The sequence below is a fragment of the Tupaia chinensis genome, unplaced genomic scaffold (genome assembly GCF_000334495.1).
Source record: "Tupaia chinensis unplaced genomic scaffold, TupChi_1.0 Scaffold000402_1, whole genome shotgun sequence".
Taxonomy (NCBI): domain Eukaryota; kingdom Metazoa; phylum Chordata; class Mammalia; order Scandentia; family Tupaiidae; genus Tupaia; species Tupaia belangeri.
In genome coordinates this window covers 5,136,879-5,149,084 of record NW_006159904.1, presented here as the reverse complement: position 1 = coordinate 5,149,084, position 12,206 = coordinate 5,136,879, and the positions used below count along the sequence as shown (strand labels likewise).

Below are 12,206 nucleotides of genomic sequence, written 5' to 3'. Positions count from 1 at the left end.
GTGTGTGTATATATATATATATATATATATATATATATAAAAGAATTGTTTCTCTACAGTTAGTCCATATTGACAGAAGTCCTCTGTTTCTGAATCAAAATGGATCTTTTAAATTTATTGTTAGATTGACGATTTTATTTCGACCACTACGACTTATCATTTTGACAAGAATTTTTCACCTGGCTCATCAAAAAAGACAGCTTGAAAAGCTGATGAGAAGGCTGGTAAGTGGTTAAGCATATTTATGATTCAGAAAAATGTTCTGGTAAATACTGCAGAGGGTGTAGATATTTATATAATGATCTTTATTTTTATATTGATTTGTGTTTTACAAATTAATGCTTATTTTAAACTTTCAGGTGTCAGGGAACAAAAGACGATACAGAAAGGATGGATTTGACCTAGACCTCACTTATGTTACAGGTTTGCAAAGTTTAACTGTTGCCATACTTACATTAATTTCACTTTTTTTGTGATTAATCATATTTTTATTCTGTTTTTGCCTTGCCTAAGCCATGTTCTTTCAAAGTTTTCTTTATCCATATAGACATATATCACTGTAGTAGTAGTTTAGCCCTGGTGATAGAAAATCTCTATGTCATCTCAAATCAGGGCTAGCTGGTTGCAGTACAGAAAGTTGAATGGAGTTTTAGGCGACTCCATTTAATTTTAGTTTAGAATTTATTGAGATTTAATAGTTACTCTCGGTCCTGAGGATCTCAAAGAGATCTTTTCTCAGAAGTCCAGAGAATTAGGTTACTGATTTGTTTGTCTCACGTTTTATGATTCATGAGTGCTAGAAAGCACCCTCAGAGTTGCCACAATCAATGGAGAAGCCCAGAGCTCTACATTTTTATTTTGTGTAAGATAAATTCCAGCCACAATAGAAGCTCCAGTCTGAGGCCAACTCAAATCTGTTACATAAACTAGAACCAACCAAGTCTTGGAAACACAATGTCGGGGGTTTTTCGGTTGGTTTTTACTTTTTGACATGTCTTGCTGTGTTGTGATCCTCCTGCCACAACCTCCCAAGTGGCTAGGACTATAGGTGATCATTCTGTCTGACTTTTAAAGGGGGCTGGAAATCAAGCCCAGACCTCCCATGTGGCCTCATCCTGCTAAGTAGCAACATCTATCATGCATGCTCCCATCACTCCAGTTTAATGATCATTGTATTAGATAATTTACTATGTTCCTAAGTATGTGTTAGATTTTTTCCTGTCATTCTCAATTCTGAAATTTTTTTCTGTAAAAAGAAATCTGATTATTAAACTTTCATAAATATTCATAGGTTTCGCATCTATAATGACATTCATAATATTGACTATTTTGACTTCCAGGGCGTATTATTGCCATGTCATTTCCATCTTCTGGAAAGCAGTCTTTTTATAGGAATCCAATTGAGGTAAGAGTATTTATCTATATTCATTTCTCAGTGAATATGAACTATGAAATCATCCAAAGATAGCATTATTCTAAAAGCTTACTTTTTCAGGTAAAAAAAAATCAGAAAGGATTTATATCATTTAGCTTTTGCTATTTTACAAACCACCCCAAAACGTGTTGGCTTATTATAGCAATCATTTATTTAGCTCATGGTAAATGAAATTTGAGTTGGGCTTAGCTGGGTGGTTCTGATGATAAAGGATAGGCTTGGCTATCTCAGTTGGGTTCACTCATACATCAGCTACTTGGTGATCTGAGGGCTGACCAGTCTAAAGTAGCTTGGGTGTATGGCTCTGTGTGGTCTCTCATTATCCAGCAGGTTAGTTCCAGCTGTTCACATGGCGGCAGTGGCAAGGTTCCCAGGAGCAGCAAGCAAAGAATGTATAACCTCTTAAACCCTAGTCTCAAACTAAGATAATGTGGCTTCTACCTCATTCTATTGAACAAAGCAAATTACAAAGCCAATCCATATTCAAGGAGTATAAAACAGACTTCATCTCTTGATATGAAGAATTACAGAAGGGCCATTTTTTTGTAGTCTCTCAGAGGGGCAAAAAATGGAAATGTAGTTAAAATATATATGTTCTTAAATTGAGATCCCAAATTATAGTGACAACATACTACTTTAGTCTCTGTGGGTCACTAAGTTAATTTCAAACATGCAATGTTTATTATGAAATTTCACTAAAAGTCATTAAGAAGTTTGTGATTGCATAATGGTTATGTCCCTAGACTCCCACATGGCCAACCGTGGTTCAAGTCCTGGACCCCATGGCTTGAAACTCATGCTGGGCGTGTGTGCGTGTGTGCCCAAGATCCCGAGAGGAGAATGGAGGAAGGAATTGTAGTGTGGCCATTCCCCTGTGGGGTGATTTCTCTTTTCCTCCCACTGTCTCTTTCTGTCTCTCTCTTGCAAGAGCACACACACCCTAAGGCAAAAGAAAAAAACAACACTCTAACAAAAAAGAAGTTTGCATTTGTGTGTGTGTGTGTACATTAATGTGATTTAAAAGAAATGTTATACAGCAATAAAAATGTAATTATCTATCTGTATTGTTGATGGGAATAGCAAAGCTCTGTAAAAGTATTTTTTAAAGGTGTATTCATAGTCAAAATTGCGAGTATTATGAGTGATCATGGCCTGGGAGCACAGTCTCTGGTAGCCCAGAGAAAGTATTATTTGAAGGTGAGGTATAGCAATTCCTTTATTTAGTTCTGAGAGCAGGAGTTTCAAGCAAAACTGTAAATCAACACATGGAGTTTTCATATTGGCCTGGCCCCCAAATGCAACCAATTTAGAAGCAAAAGCTTAAAGGTTATGGTGGATTTAAAAATTTTTAGGCTAGTAATTAGTTAAACGCACAAATGTTTGTCTCCAAAAGACTCAGAATAAGCATAGGAATGTCTATTTCACTAACAGAGACAGGAAGGTTTTGTTATGTGCTCACATGATGTTGCCAGAGGCAAGATGTAGGGAGTATCACAAAATCACTAGACCAAAGCAGTCTGCTTGCTACCTGAAATGACTCTTTGCAAGCTTTAGGAAAATTTAGAACAAAGGAAAGTGATCTGGTTCAGTCCTAAGTAAGTACATATGCCTATAAACAGCAGCCTCCCGTTCTCTGTGGTTTTGGCTTTCATGGTTTCAGTTACCAATGAGCAACTCTGAAAAGATTAAATGGAAAATCCCAGATATAAACAATTCATACATTTTAAATTGCATACCATTCTGAGTAGCATGGTAGAATATTACTCCTTCCTGCTTCATCCTTCCCAAGACATGAATCATACAGTTGTCCAGCATATCCATGTTTGACATGCTACCTGCCCAATAGTCAATTAATAACCATCTCAGTTATCAGAGCAACAGATCACAAGAAGGGTAGGTGTGCCACAATAATATTTTGAGAGCTAGAGAATCATACTAATACTAATACTAATAATAAAATAACTTTTATTACAGTATATTGTTATAATTGTTCCATTTTTAGATTATTGTTAATCTGTTACTGTGCCTGATTTATAAATTAAATTTACCATAGGTATGTGTGTACAGGAAAAGAAACAACATAATTGGTTCAGTGCTATTCATGGTTTCAGATGTCTACTGGAAGTTGTGAAATATATTCACCATGGATAAGAGAGAAGTACTGTGCAAGTATAAACACACATGCACACACATGCACACACACAGTTACACTTTAAGGTACAACAAATACTGTAAATTGCACTAATGTTAAATGTGTATCTTTTTTTTTTCTTTTTTTGAGAGGTTTTTGCTATAGGGCACATGCGCTTGCCAGAAAGACAGAGAGAGGCAGAGAGACAGAAAGTGAGAAATCACCCCCCAGGGGGGATGGCCACACCGCAATCCCTTCTCCTCCATTCTCCTCTCGGGATCTTGGGCACGCACGCACATGCGTCCGGTGTGAGTTTAAGCCACCGGGTCTGGGACTCGAACCGCGGTGGACTACATGGGAGTCCAGTGACATAGCCATTATGCTAACTACTGGCCCCTTAAATGTGTATCTTGATGAAATTATAAGTATATATACCTGTAACCATATATACCATGTAACTCTCTAAATATATTGATTTTTTTTGCTTCTTTCCAATGTACCAGAGATAACTATTTTTACTTATGTCATCACAGATTAGTTTTACTTTTTCTTGAATTTCATGTAAGTGGAATCATGTTGCTCATCTTGTTTTTAAAATTATTTTATTTGTTATTATTATTATTGCTTATCAATATTTCTTATTGCTATACAGCATGTGAGCTCACCACAGAGACAGAGAGAGACAGAGAGACAGAAAGCAAGAAATCACCCTCCAGAAGAGATGGCCAGGCCACAGTCCCTTCTCCTCCAGTCTCCTCTCAGGATTATGGCACACACGCACATGTACCCAGTGTGAGTTTTCTTTTTTTTTTAATTAAATTAAATTTATTTTTTTACAATTAAAGTATACATTTATTTTGGTACAAAACCTTTTTGAAATTCATACATAGTTTTCTGATTACACTTATTTCCATGAGCTTTTTTTTTCTGAAACATTTTTTCTTAATTAATTAATTTACATTCAGTCCCTGAGTATCATCACAGCATACAAAATGTGATTTCCCATCCAGAATATACTGCATAGGTGGCTTAATCATTCATGTTATCGTCAATAACTTTCCATTTCTAGTTGGCCATTTTCTTAGTTTTTGAACTCTTATTTCTGTGTGTCTGTATTTAATTTTCCTGGTATAGCACTCCCTTGAGAACTTCTTGGAGATCTGATCTGCTGTTGTTAATTCTTTCAGGTTTTTTTTTATCTGAGAATGTTCTTATATTGTCTTCCCATATGAAGGATAATCTTGCCAGGTACAGTATTCTTGGATGAAATTGCTTTTCCCTTAACACTTTAAATATATTTTCCCATTCTTTCCTCACTCGCATTGTTTCCTATGAGAGGTCTGCTGTTAGCATGATGGGGATATCCTTTGTAGGTAACTTGCCATTTTTCTCGTGCCAGTCTTAGTATCTTGTCTTTGTCTGTGGTTTTGGTCAACCTGGCTATAATGTGTCTTGGAGAAGATCTTTTTGGGTTGATTCTATTTGGGGTACTTTGTGTTTCTTGGGTTTGGGAAGTTTTCTTGCAGGATTTTATGGAATGCAGTATCAATACCCTTATGAGTCTCTTTGCTTTCTAGGATACCAATTATACAGATGTTTGGATGTTCGATGGTATCTAGTATTTCTCATATATTATTCTCATTGTATTGGGCCATTTTCTCAGTCTTTGCAGTAGATTTTTCTAGGCCAGCAATTCTGTCTTCTACATCTGAGATTTGATCTTCTGTATGATCTAATCTGCTTTTAGTACTTCAAGGGAGAATTTGACTTCCTGTATTATAGCTTTCATCTCTTAACAGGTCTATTTGATTCTTTTTTATAGTGTGTATTTCTTCTTTTAGATCTTGTAAGAATTTCCTCAGCTCCTGGAACTTTTCAACTCCTTTCTCCTGCATCTTCTGCAATTCATTGCCTCTCTTTTCTTCCACTTCTGTTAGCTTTGTCATTATGAATATTCTAAATTCTTTATCAGATATTTCCATAATTTGCATTGAATTGTCTGTGGATGTAGAAGAGTTATTCTTTTCCCTTGGAGGAGAGGTATTTTCTTGCTTTCCCATATTTCTTGTGATTCTGTGGTGATTTCTACTCATCTGGTAGATGGTGTGTTTCTTCCAAATTCCTGAAGTTCAATCTGAGCATTCAGGAGTGTGCAGAAGGAGGTGATCTGGAATTTCTTTGCTGTACTGTTTTTATCCCTTTGTGCAACAGATTTAGTGGGTATTGATGAATATGTTAACCCTAACAGTATTTGGATGTTTGGCTATGGTTCCCTTAAATCCATCTAAAAACACAGTGAATGGAGATTGAGAAGCAGAGTGATGAGATAAAAGAAAAAAGAAGGAAACAAAAAGAGAGAAAAAAGGAGGAAGAAAAAGGAGGGAAAAAAGAAAAAGACAGTGAAAATTTTACTTTAAAAAAAAACAAAACTAAAAAACCACATGGCGTGCAAGCATGCTGTACAAAATCATAGTTCTCAGGAGCAATGGTAGAGTCTTCTTCTGAAGACCTGTCTCTTGCTTCTCCTGGAGGGGAGGGGGAAAGGGAATTATTAACAAGATAAAGGAAGAACTTAAAGCCAAGAAAATACTTTACCTTAAAAACTTTTGAAAAGGAAAAATTACAAAAAAAAAAAATGAGGAGACAGAGAGAGAGAGGCAGAGAGACAGAGACAGCGAGAAGGCTAGAGGGCCTCCCTATCACTCGAGTTTGGGGGCTGAAGCCTAAATTATCAGTAGAAAATCTTCATTTCTCTTTTTTCTCTGAAATCACTAGTTCTCAGGAGCAATGATGGTTCTTTCCTCGTACCCAGTGTGAGTTTTAAGTTGCCAGGTCCAGGACTTGAACTGCAGTCAACTATGTGGAAGACCAGCAACATAGCCATTACACCATATGCTGGTCCTATATTATCATTATTATTTTTAATTTGACTATAGAGATACAAAGAGAGAGAAGGAAAATGAGAAAGCAAGCTTCCAGATCTGGGACTTGAACCACAGTCATCCATATGGAAGTCCAGCACCTTAACTACCATGCCACCTTCCAGTCCCATGTTGTTCTTCTTTTATGACTGGCTTTTATCTAAACAATTGTGTGAGAGTCATTCAATATTGTTGTGTACACTAGTAGTCCCTTATTGAAAATAGCATTACTATTTAGTGTTTTATAGAAGACTATATTGAAAATCCAAGCATTCAGTTTATATACAAAATTATACACTACTCTTCACAAAATCATTGAATACATTACATTCTACAGATTATACTTAGAGAAATTTAAAAATTCTAAACATCAAGAAGAATAGGTAAAGAAACAGGTGTAAACTTAATAGCCAGAAATTTTGACAGAGAAGTTGAATTCACATGACTTCAAATATATTAATTAGAAAAATATTGAATAATCATTGTGCTTTGTGTTAATCTGTAAAATATAACATTGGTTGTCAAAAAGCATGTTCAGTAATACTTAACTCAATATGTCACACAAATTATGGTAGTTTCTATGTACCCCTAAAGCTTGAGTCATTTAGTTCAGGTACATTACTAAAGTAATACATGAATTCTTCTGGCATAATACTGTTTCATACATTTGACATTTGTATATCCTAGAATAAGTTAGAAGGAAATGTATATTAGCCGCAATGTTCATAAAAGTAAGCAAAAGATCAAGGACCACCCAGTTCTTTTGAGATGATCTTATGTTGGCTTCATAAATATTTGAACACAATTTCCAAGATAAGACACATTTCCTTTTTTTTTCTAAAGAATTACCTTACCCAACTTTATTTATTTGTTTGTTTGTTTGTTTGTTTTTAATTTGACTAGAATGGGACAGAGAGAGAAAGAGAAGAGAGAAAGTGAGAAAGCAAGCCACCAGGTACAGGACTCAAACTGTAATCGGCCATGTGAGAGCCAGCCCCCTTAACCACCATGCCACCTGTCGGCCCCAAGACACATTTTCTCCTAAATAATGAGTTGTTTCTTAGGCACTTCATAAATATACAAAAGAATTTTATTTTAGACAGATTTCTTGGAATGAGCTTAATGTGACATTTCAACAGACCACTTCCAGAGTTTCACAAAGACCAGATTTTGAATTACACAGAAGAAAAATAAGCTGTCTTTTGAAAAGGTGAACTCAAATTATTGCTGATAGAAAAAGTATCCACTGTATTCCTCTCTTATAGAAAAACATAACACTCCAACACTCCTCATCTTATGACATTATAAGTATTTATATGTAATAAATGTTATATATAATATATGCATAATTTGTACTTTATATACTGGATCGTCAGAAAAATCATGACATTTTTTGCACAGAAAAACATGGAAAAATACATCATGACTTTTCTGATGACCAATAAAATCATATATGATAAATTTATAGGTAGTATAGATATCAGATATATTGGAGACTTAAAGTTCCATTGTTAATGAAAAATAAAATCTAAAAATTCAGTATGAAAACCTACAATTTGCAAGTTAAAAATGTTAAAACTGTGACCAAGATATGAAAACTGCTGGAGATCTTAAAGATACAAGCTTCCTTGCATATGTACAAACTAAATGTGATACTCACCAAAGGTTTCTTAATGTTTAGTAATTGGAAGAAGGGATCAAGATAGATAATGGGAAGCACCCAGCACTTAATCTCTTTTGCAATGAAAATACAATAATCAATTGGACACATTTGACTAGAAATTTTAAGGAAGAGTACTTAAATCATCAAGGGAAAAATCTAAAGTTTTCTGCAACATGGAAACTGAAGAGAAACAGAAAAGGAACCAGGCCATCCAGCTAGCTGAGATAGGCAGGCTGACATCAATGGAAATTCCCTTTTGCTGGCAAAAGGTGAGTGAGAGATTTCTAGAAGCCTCTCTACCACCATGAATAGCATTCCTAGCTTCCTGAGAGTCCAGCACATCACATAGCCTTGGGCCTGTGAAGGAAAAGAAGTTCCTGAGATCCACAGGACTGCATAACTACAGGGAAGGGTCTCACCCTGCTTAAACCCAACTGCTAGGACCTGAGCAGCTACAAAGCAGTGCAATTTTGATAACCAAGAGACTACTGAAGTGAAACTAGTACCAAAGTCCAATGGCCTGCAAGTCTTCATCCCCAAGAATTCATGAAGTCCTACCAGACTTGCATGAGTGACTGCAGCAACCATCCAGGCTGAGCAGTAGATCTGTGACCTCAGTACCCAGGCGCACAGCAGCATTATACATTCGGTAACATAGACCAGAATAGTAGGACAAATTCTCCAAGGAACAGACCATAACATGTACGTGTACCTCCCCACCACCACAGAAAAGCAAATTTTAAAATGTAATACTAAATAAAATTAAGTAAATAAATTATAATTTTTTAAAAGATGCCTTGTTAAAAAGAAAGAAAAAGAAAAAGAAATACTGAAGGTGAAGAATACAATACTTGAAATACAAATTCTACAGAGACAGAATAGACCACACAGAAGAGATAATCTCTGAATTTTAAGGTCCAAACTTTGAAATAGCCCGAACTGGACTGGCACTGTAGCACAGAGGTTAAATGCTATACATTGAGAGCCAGATGCCATATGGTGAACTATGGTTAATTTCCTATTCCCAGTGACTTGAAAGACATGCTGGGCACATGTGCATGCATGCTCAAAATCTGACACAAAATCAGAAATGAAAAGGGAATATTACAAGAGATAAAACAGAAGATGATTAGGGAATAATTTGACAACAAACTGGAAAACCCAAAGGAGATGGACAGATTTCTGGATACATGCAATATAACTAGATTAAACTAGGAAAATAAATATTAAGTCTGAATATACCAATAGCAAGTAACAAAACTGAAACATTAATAAATAGTCTCCTAACAAAAGCCCAGGTGCAGGTGGTTTCAGTGCTGAATTCTACAAATCCTTCAAAGGAGAATTAACACCAATTCTCCTCAAACTTTCAAAAGACTGACACAGACGGAATCTCCCCAAATGCGTTATATGAAGCTACCATCACTCTGATACCAAAAGCAGGCAAGGACACAAGAGAAAAATTAAACTACAGTTTTAATATTTCTAATAAATATAGATGCAAAAACTATCAACAAAATACTAGCAAACCAAATCCAACAGCAAATTAAAAAGATTATACATCATATCCAAATAGGTCTTATCCCATGGATGCAAAAGGGGTCAACATGTGCAAAATAATAAATGTAATAAATCATATTAATAGAAGGAAAAATAAAAATTGTATGATGATATCTTTCTTAGTCCTAGATCAGTGGCTTGAAAATTACACCAGGCATATGTGCACGTGTGCCCAAAATCCCAAAAGGAGGGAAAGATAGAGGAGAGAGAATTGTAGCACAGCCATTCACCATGGGAGATATTTTCTCCCTTGTCTTTCTCTGTCTCTCCATCTCTCTCTGATGAGCACACATGCCCTCTTGCACAATTTAAAAAAAATGTTTCATGCACTATAAAAGTAGAATGTCATGTAAAACACTATATCTAAATATTTTTAAATAATTTTCTTCCCACTGGTTTGTCCATGAAATTTGTGGCTTCATCATAATTTTTTGGTAATTCAGGGACCCTCTCTCTAGTTTTACTGTTACTGGCTCCTACTAATTCTTCTGTTTCATGGTCCCAGAATCAATAATACTATCCATATTTTACTGCCTTCAGAATGTAACTGTCTCAGCTTGATACAGTTCAAATTATCCTATTTGATTATTTCTCTCAGAAGTCTATTCAGTCACAGTTAAGTAACCATCAGATTCTTTTTCTTTCTTTTAGAGATAATTTATCTTGATGTCATAAAAGACTCTTTTTCATCCTCTTATTTACAATGCCGTCTGGTATAAATATTTTCCTTGTCTTTATTCTGAGATAAAAGATATGTTTCTTCTACCATAGCTGAAGAGATTTCACTAGAAGTTGTCTTTTTTCCTTCACCTTCTTTATCAAATATGAGGGTTTTTTGTTTTGCTTTTTACCTCATGCCCCCAGAGTCCACAGCATATTCATATGGACAAGTTTTTAAAAAAAAAATGTGTGACTCACCAAGTAATCTAATTCAGCTGTCAGAAGTGATTGTCATTTTTGTTCTCATTTAAGAAAAGATTGATTCGGGACCAGCAGTTAGCGTAATGGCTTATGTCGCTGGACTCCCACATAGTCGACCACGGTTCGCGTCCCAGACCCGGTGGCTTAAAACTCACACCGGGCACATGTGTGTGTGTGCCCAAGATCCCAAGAGGAGAATGGAGGAGAAGGAATTGCGGCGTGACCATCCCCCCCGGGGGGTGATTTCTCGCTTTCTGTCTCTCTGTCTCTCTCTCTCTGTCTGGCAAGCTCACACGCCCTATAGCAAAAACCTCTTAAAAAAAAGAAAAAGAAAAGATTGATTCATTGTTGTCTATACTCTCAGACAAACACCACTGTTGTTATGGGATCTATCATTAATTTAAGCTATTGGAATTGTTTTCTCTGTAGAAGGATAAACTTGGGTAACATCCATCACATTCTTTTCTACTCCTCTAAGAAATTTGTCTGTTTCTGTACCGTTTCTCCTTGGTTCTGCTAGAAATTCATATTGTGGCCTACCATGGCCCATATGGCTATACAACTGTGTGCCCTCAGAGTGATGGCTGTGGATTTGAGGATAAACATAAAAATAAACACGCAAAGACATATAAGTTAAGAAAAGTGGGGATCAGGTGGTCCGAACTCCTCTAATGGAGGAGCCTTGGCCCAGAACTATTTCCAGCTTTATTCTTGTAAAGGGCAGAAAAGGGGGGAAGGGAAAGTGAAATGCAAAGACAGTTGTTTTCAGATGTTAATTAGCTATAAAGATGTGAAGACACCTGGCTCCATGTAGTTCTATGTACATTTTCTCTAATTTTCTCGGGCCAATGCTGATTAACACATGTGGCTTCCTTTAACCCACTACTGCTCTACAGTTTTGGAAACACAGAGGCAGCTAGCGTGTTCACGTATTAACGGTATTCATTGCCCTGCATATGACTGCCCATGCAACTCATTTCTGCATGTATCTAAATAAAGGTCCCCATCTTTGCTCAGATTTGGGATGCTACCTATGTATCCCCCTTTTTCTTTTCATAATTTGAGTCTGTGGAGCTAGATGGCTGTTACACGGAACTCTTGCTGATTGATTCTGCAGACTAGTAGAAAAATGAACATAAGCAAGATTATTGACACAACAATTTTTAAGAGATACCGTAAGGAGTGGAGAAGCATGTTAAAAAAGATTAGTGGCTTTGCAAAGGGGTATTTATTAATTACCCTTGTTTATCTTTTATCCCCTACCTTGGAAAATCTGGTATCTCAAAGAAGAGCCATCAAGTTTGTAAACTTGCACTTATTATTAGAATTACATATATCTGGGAACCAGGAGTTGGCATAATGGCTATGTCGCTGGACTCCCACGTAGTCGACCGCAGTTCATGTCCTGGACCCGGTGGCTTAAAACTCACGCTGTGCGCATATGCGTGCGTGCCCAAGATCCCGAGAGGAGAATGGAGGAGAAGGGATTGCAGCGTGACCATCCCCCCTGGGGAGTGATTTCTCGCTTTCTGTCTCTATGTCTCTGTCTGTCTGGAGAGCGCATGCGCCCTATAG

At 36.5% G+C, this 12,206-nt stretch overlaps 1 protein-coding gene across 1 annotated transcript in view; it reads left to right on the top strand.

Moving 5' to 3' along the window:
* LOC102469322 (phosphatidylinositol 3,4,5-trisphosphate 3-phosphatase TPTE2) overlaps positions 1-12,206 on the top strand; it is a 90,546-nt gene that overhangs the window by 13,902 nt on the left and 64,438 nt on the right. Inside the window, exons 5-7 of the mRNA XM_027774096.1 lie at positions 125-224; positions 360-423; positions 1,341-1,405. Of these exons, the coding sequence (XP_027629897.1) occupies positions 125-224; positions 360-423; positions 1,341-1,405 (229 nt within the window). The remainder of the gene's footprint in view (positions 1-124; positions 225-359; positions 424-1,340; positions 1,406-12,206) is intronic.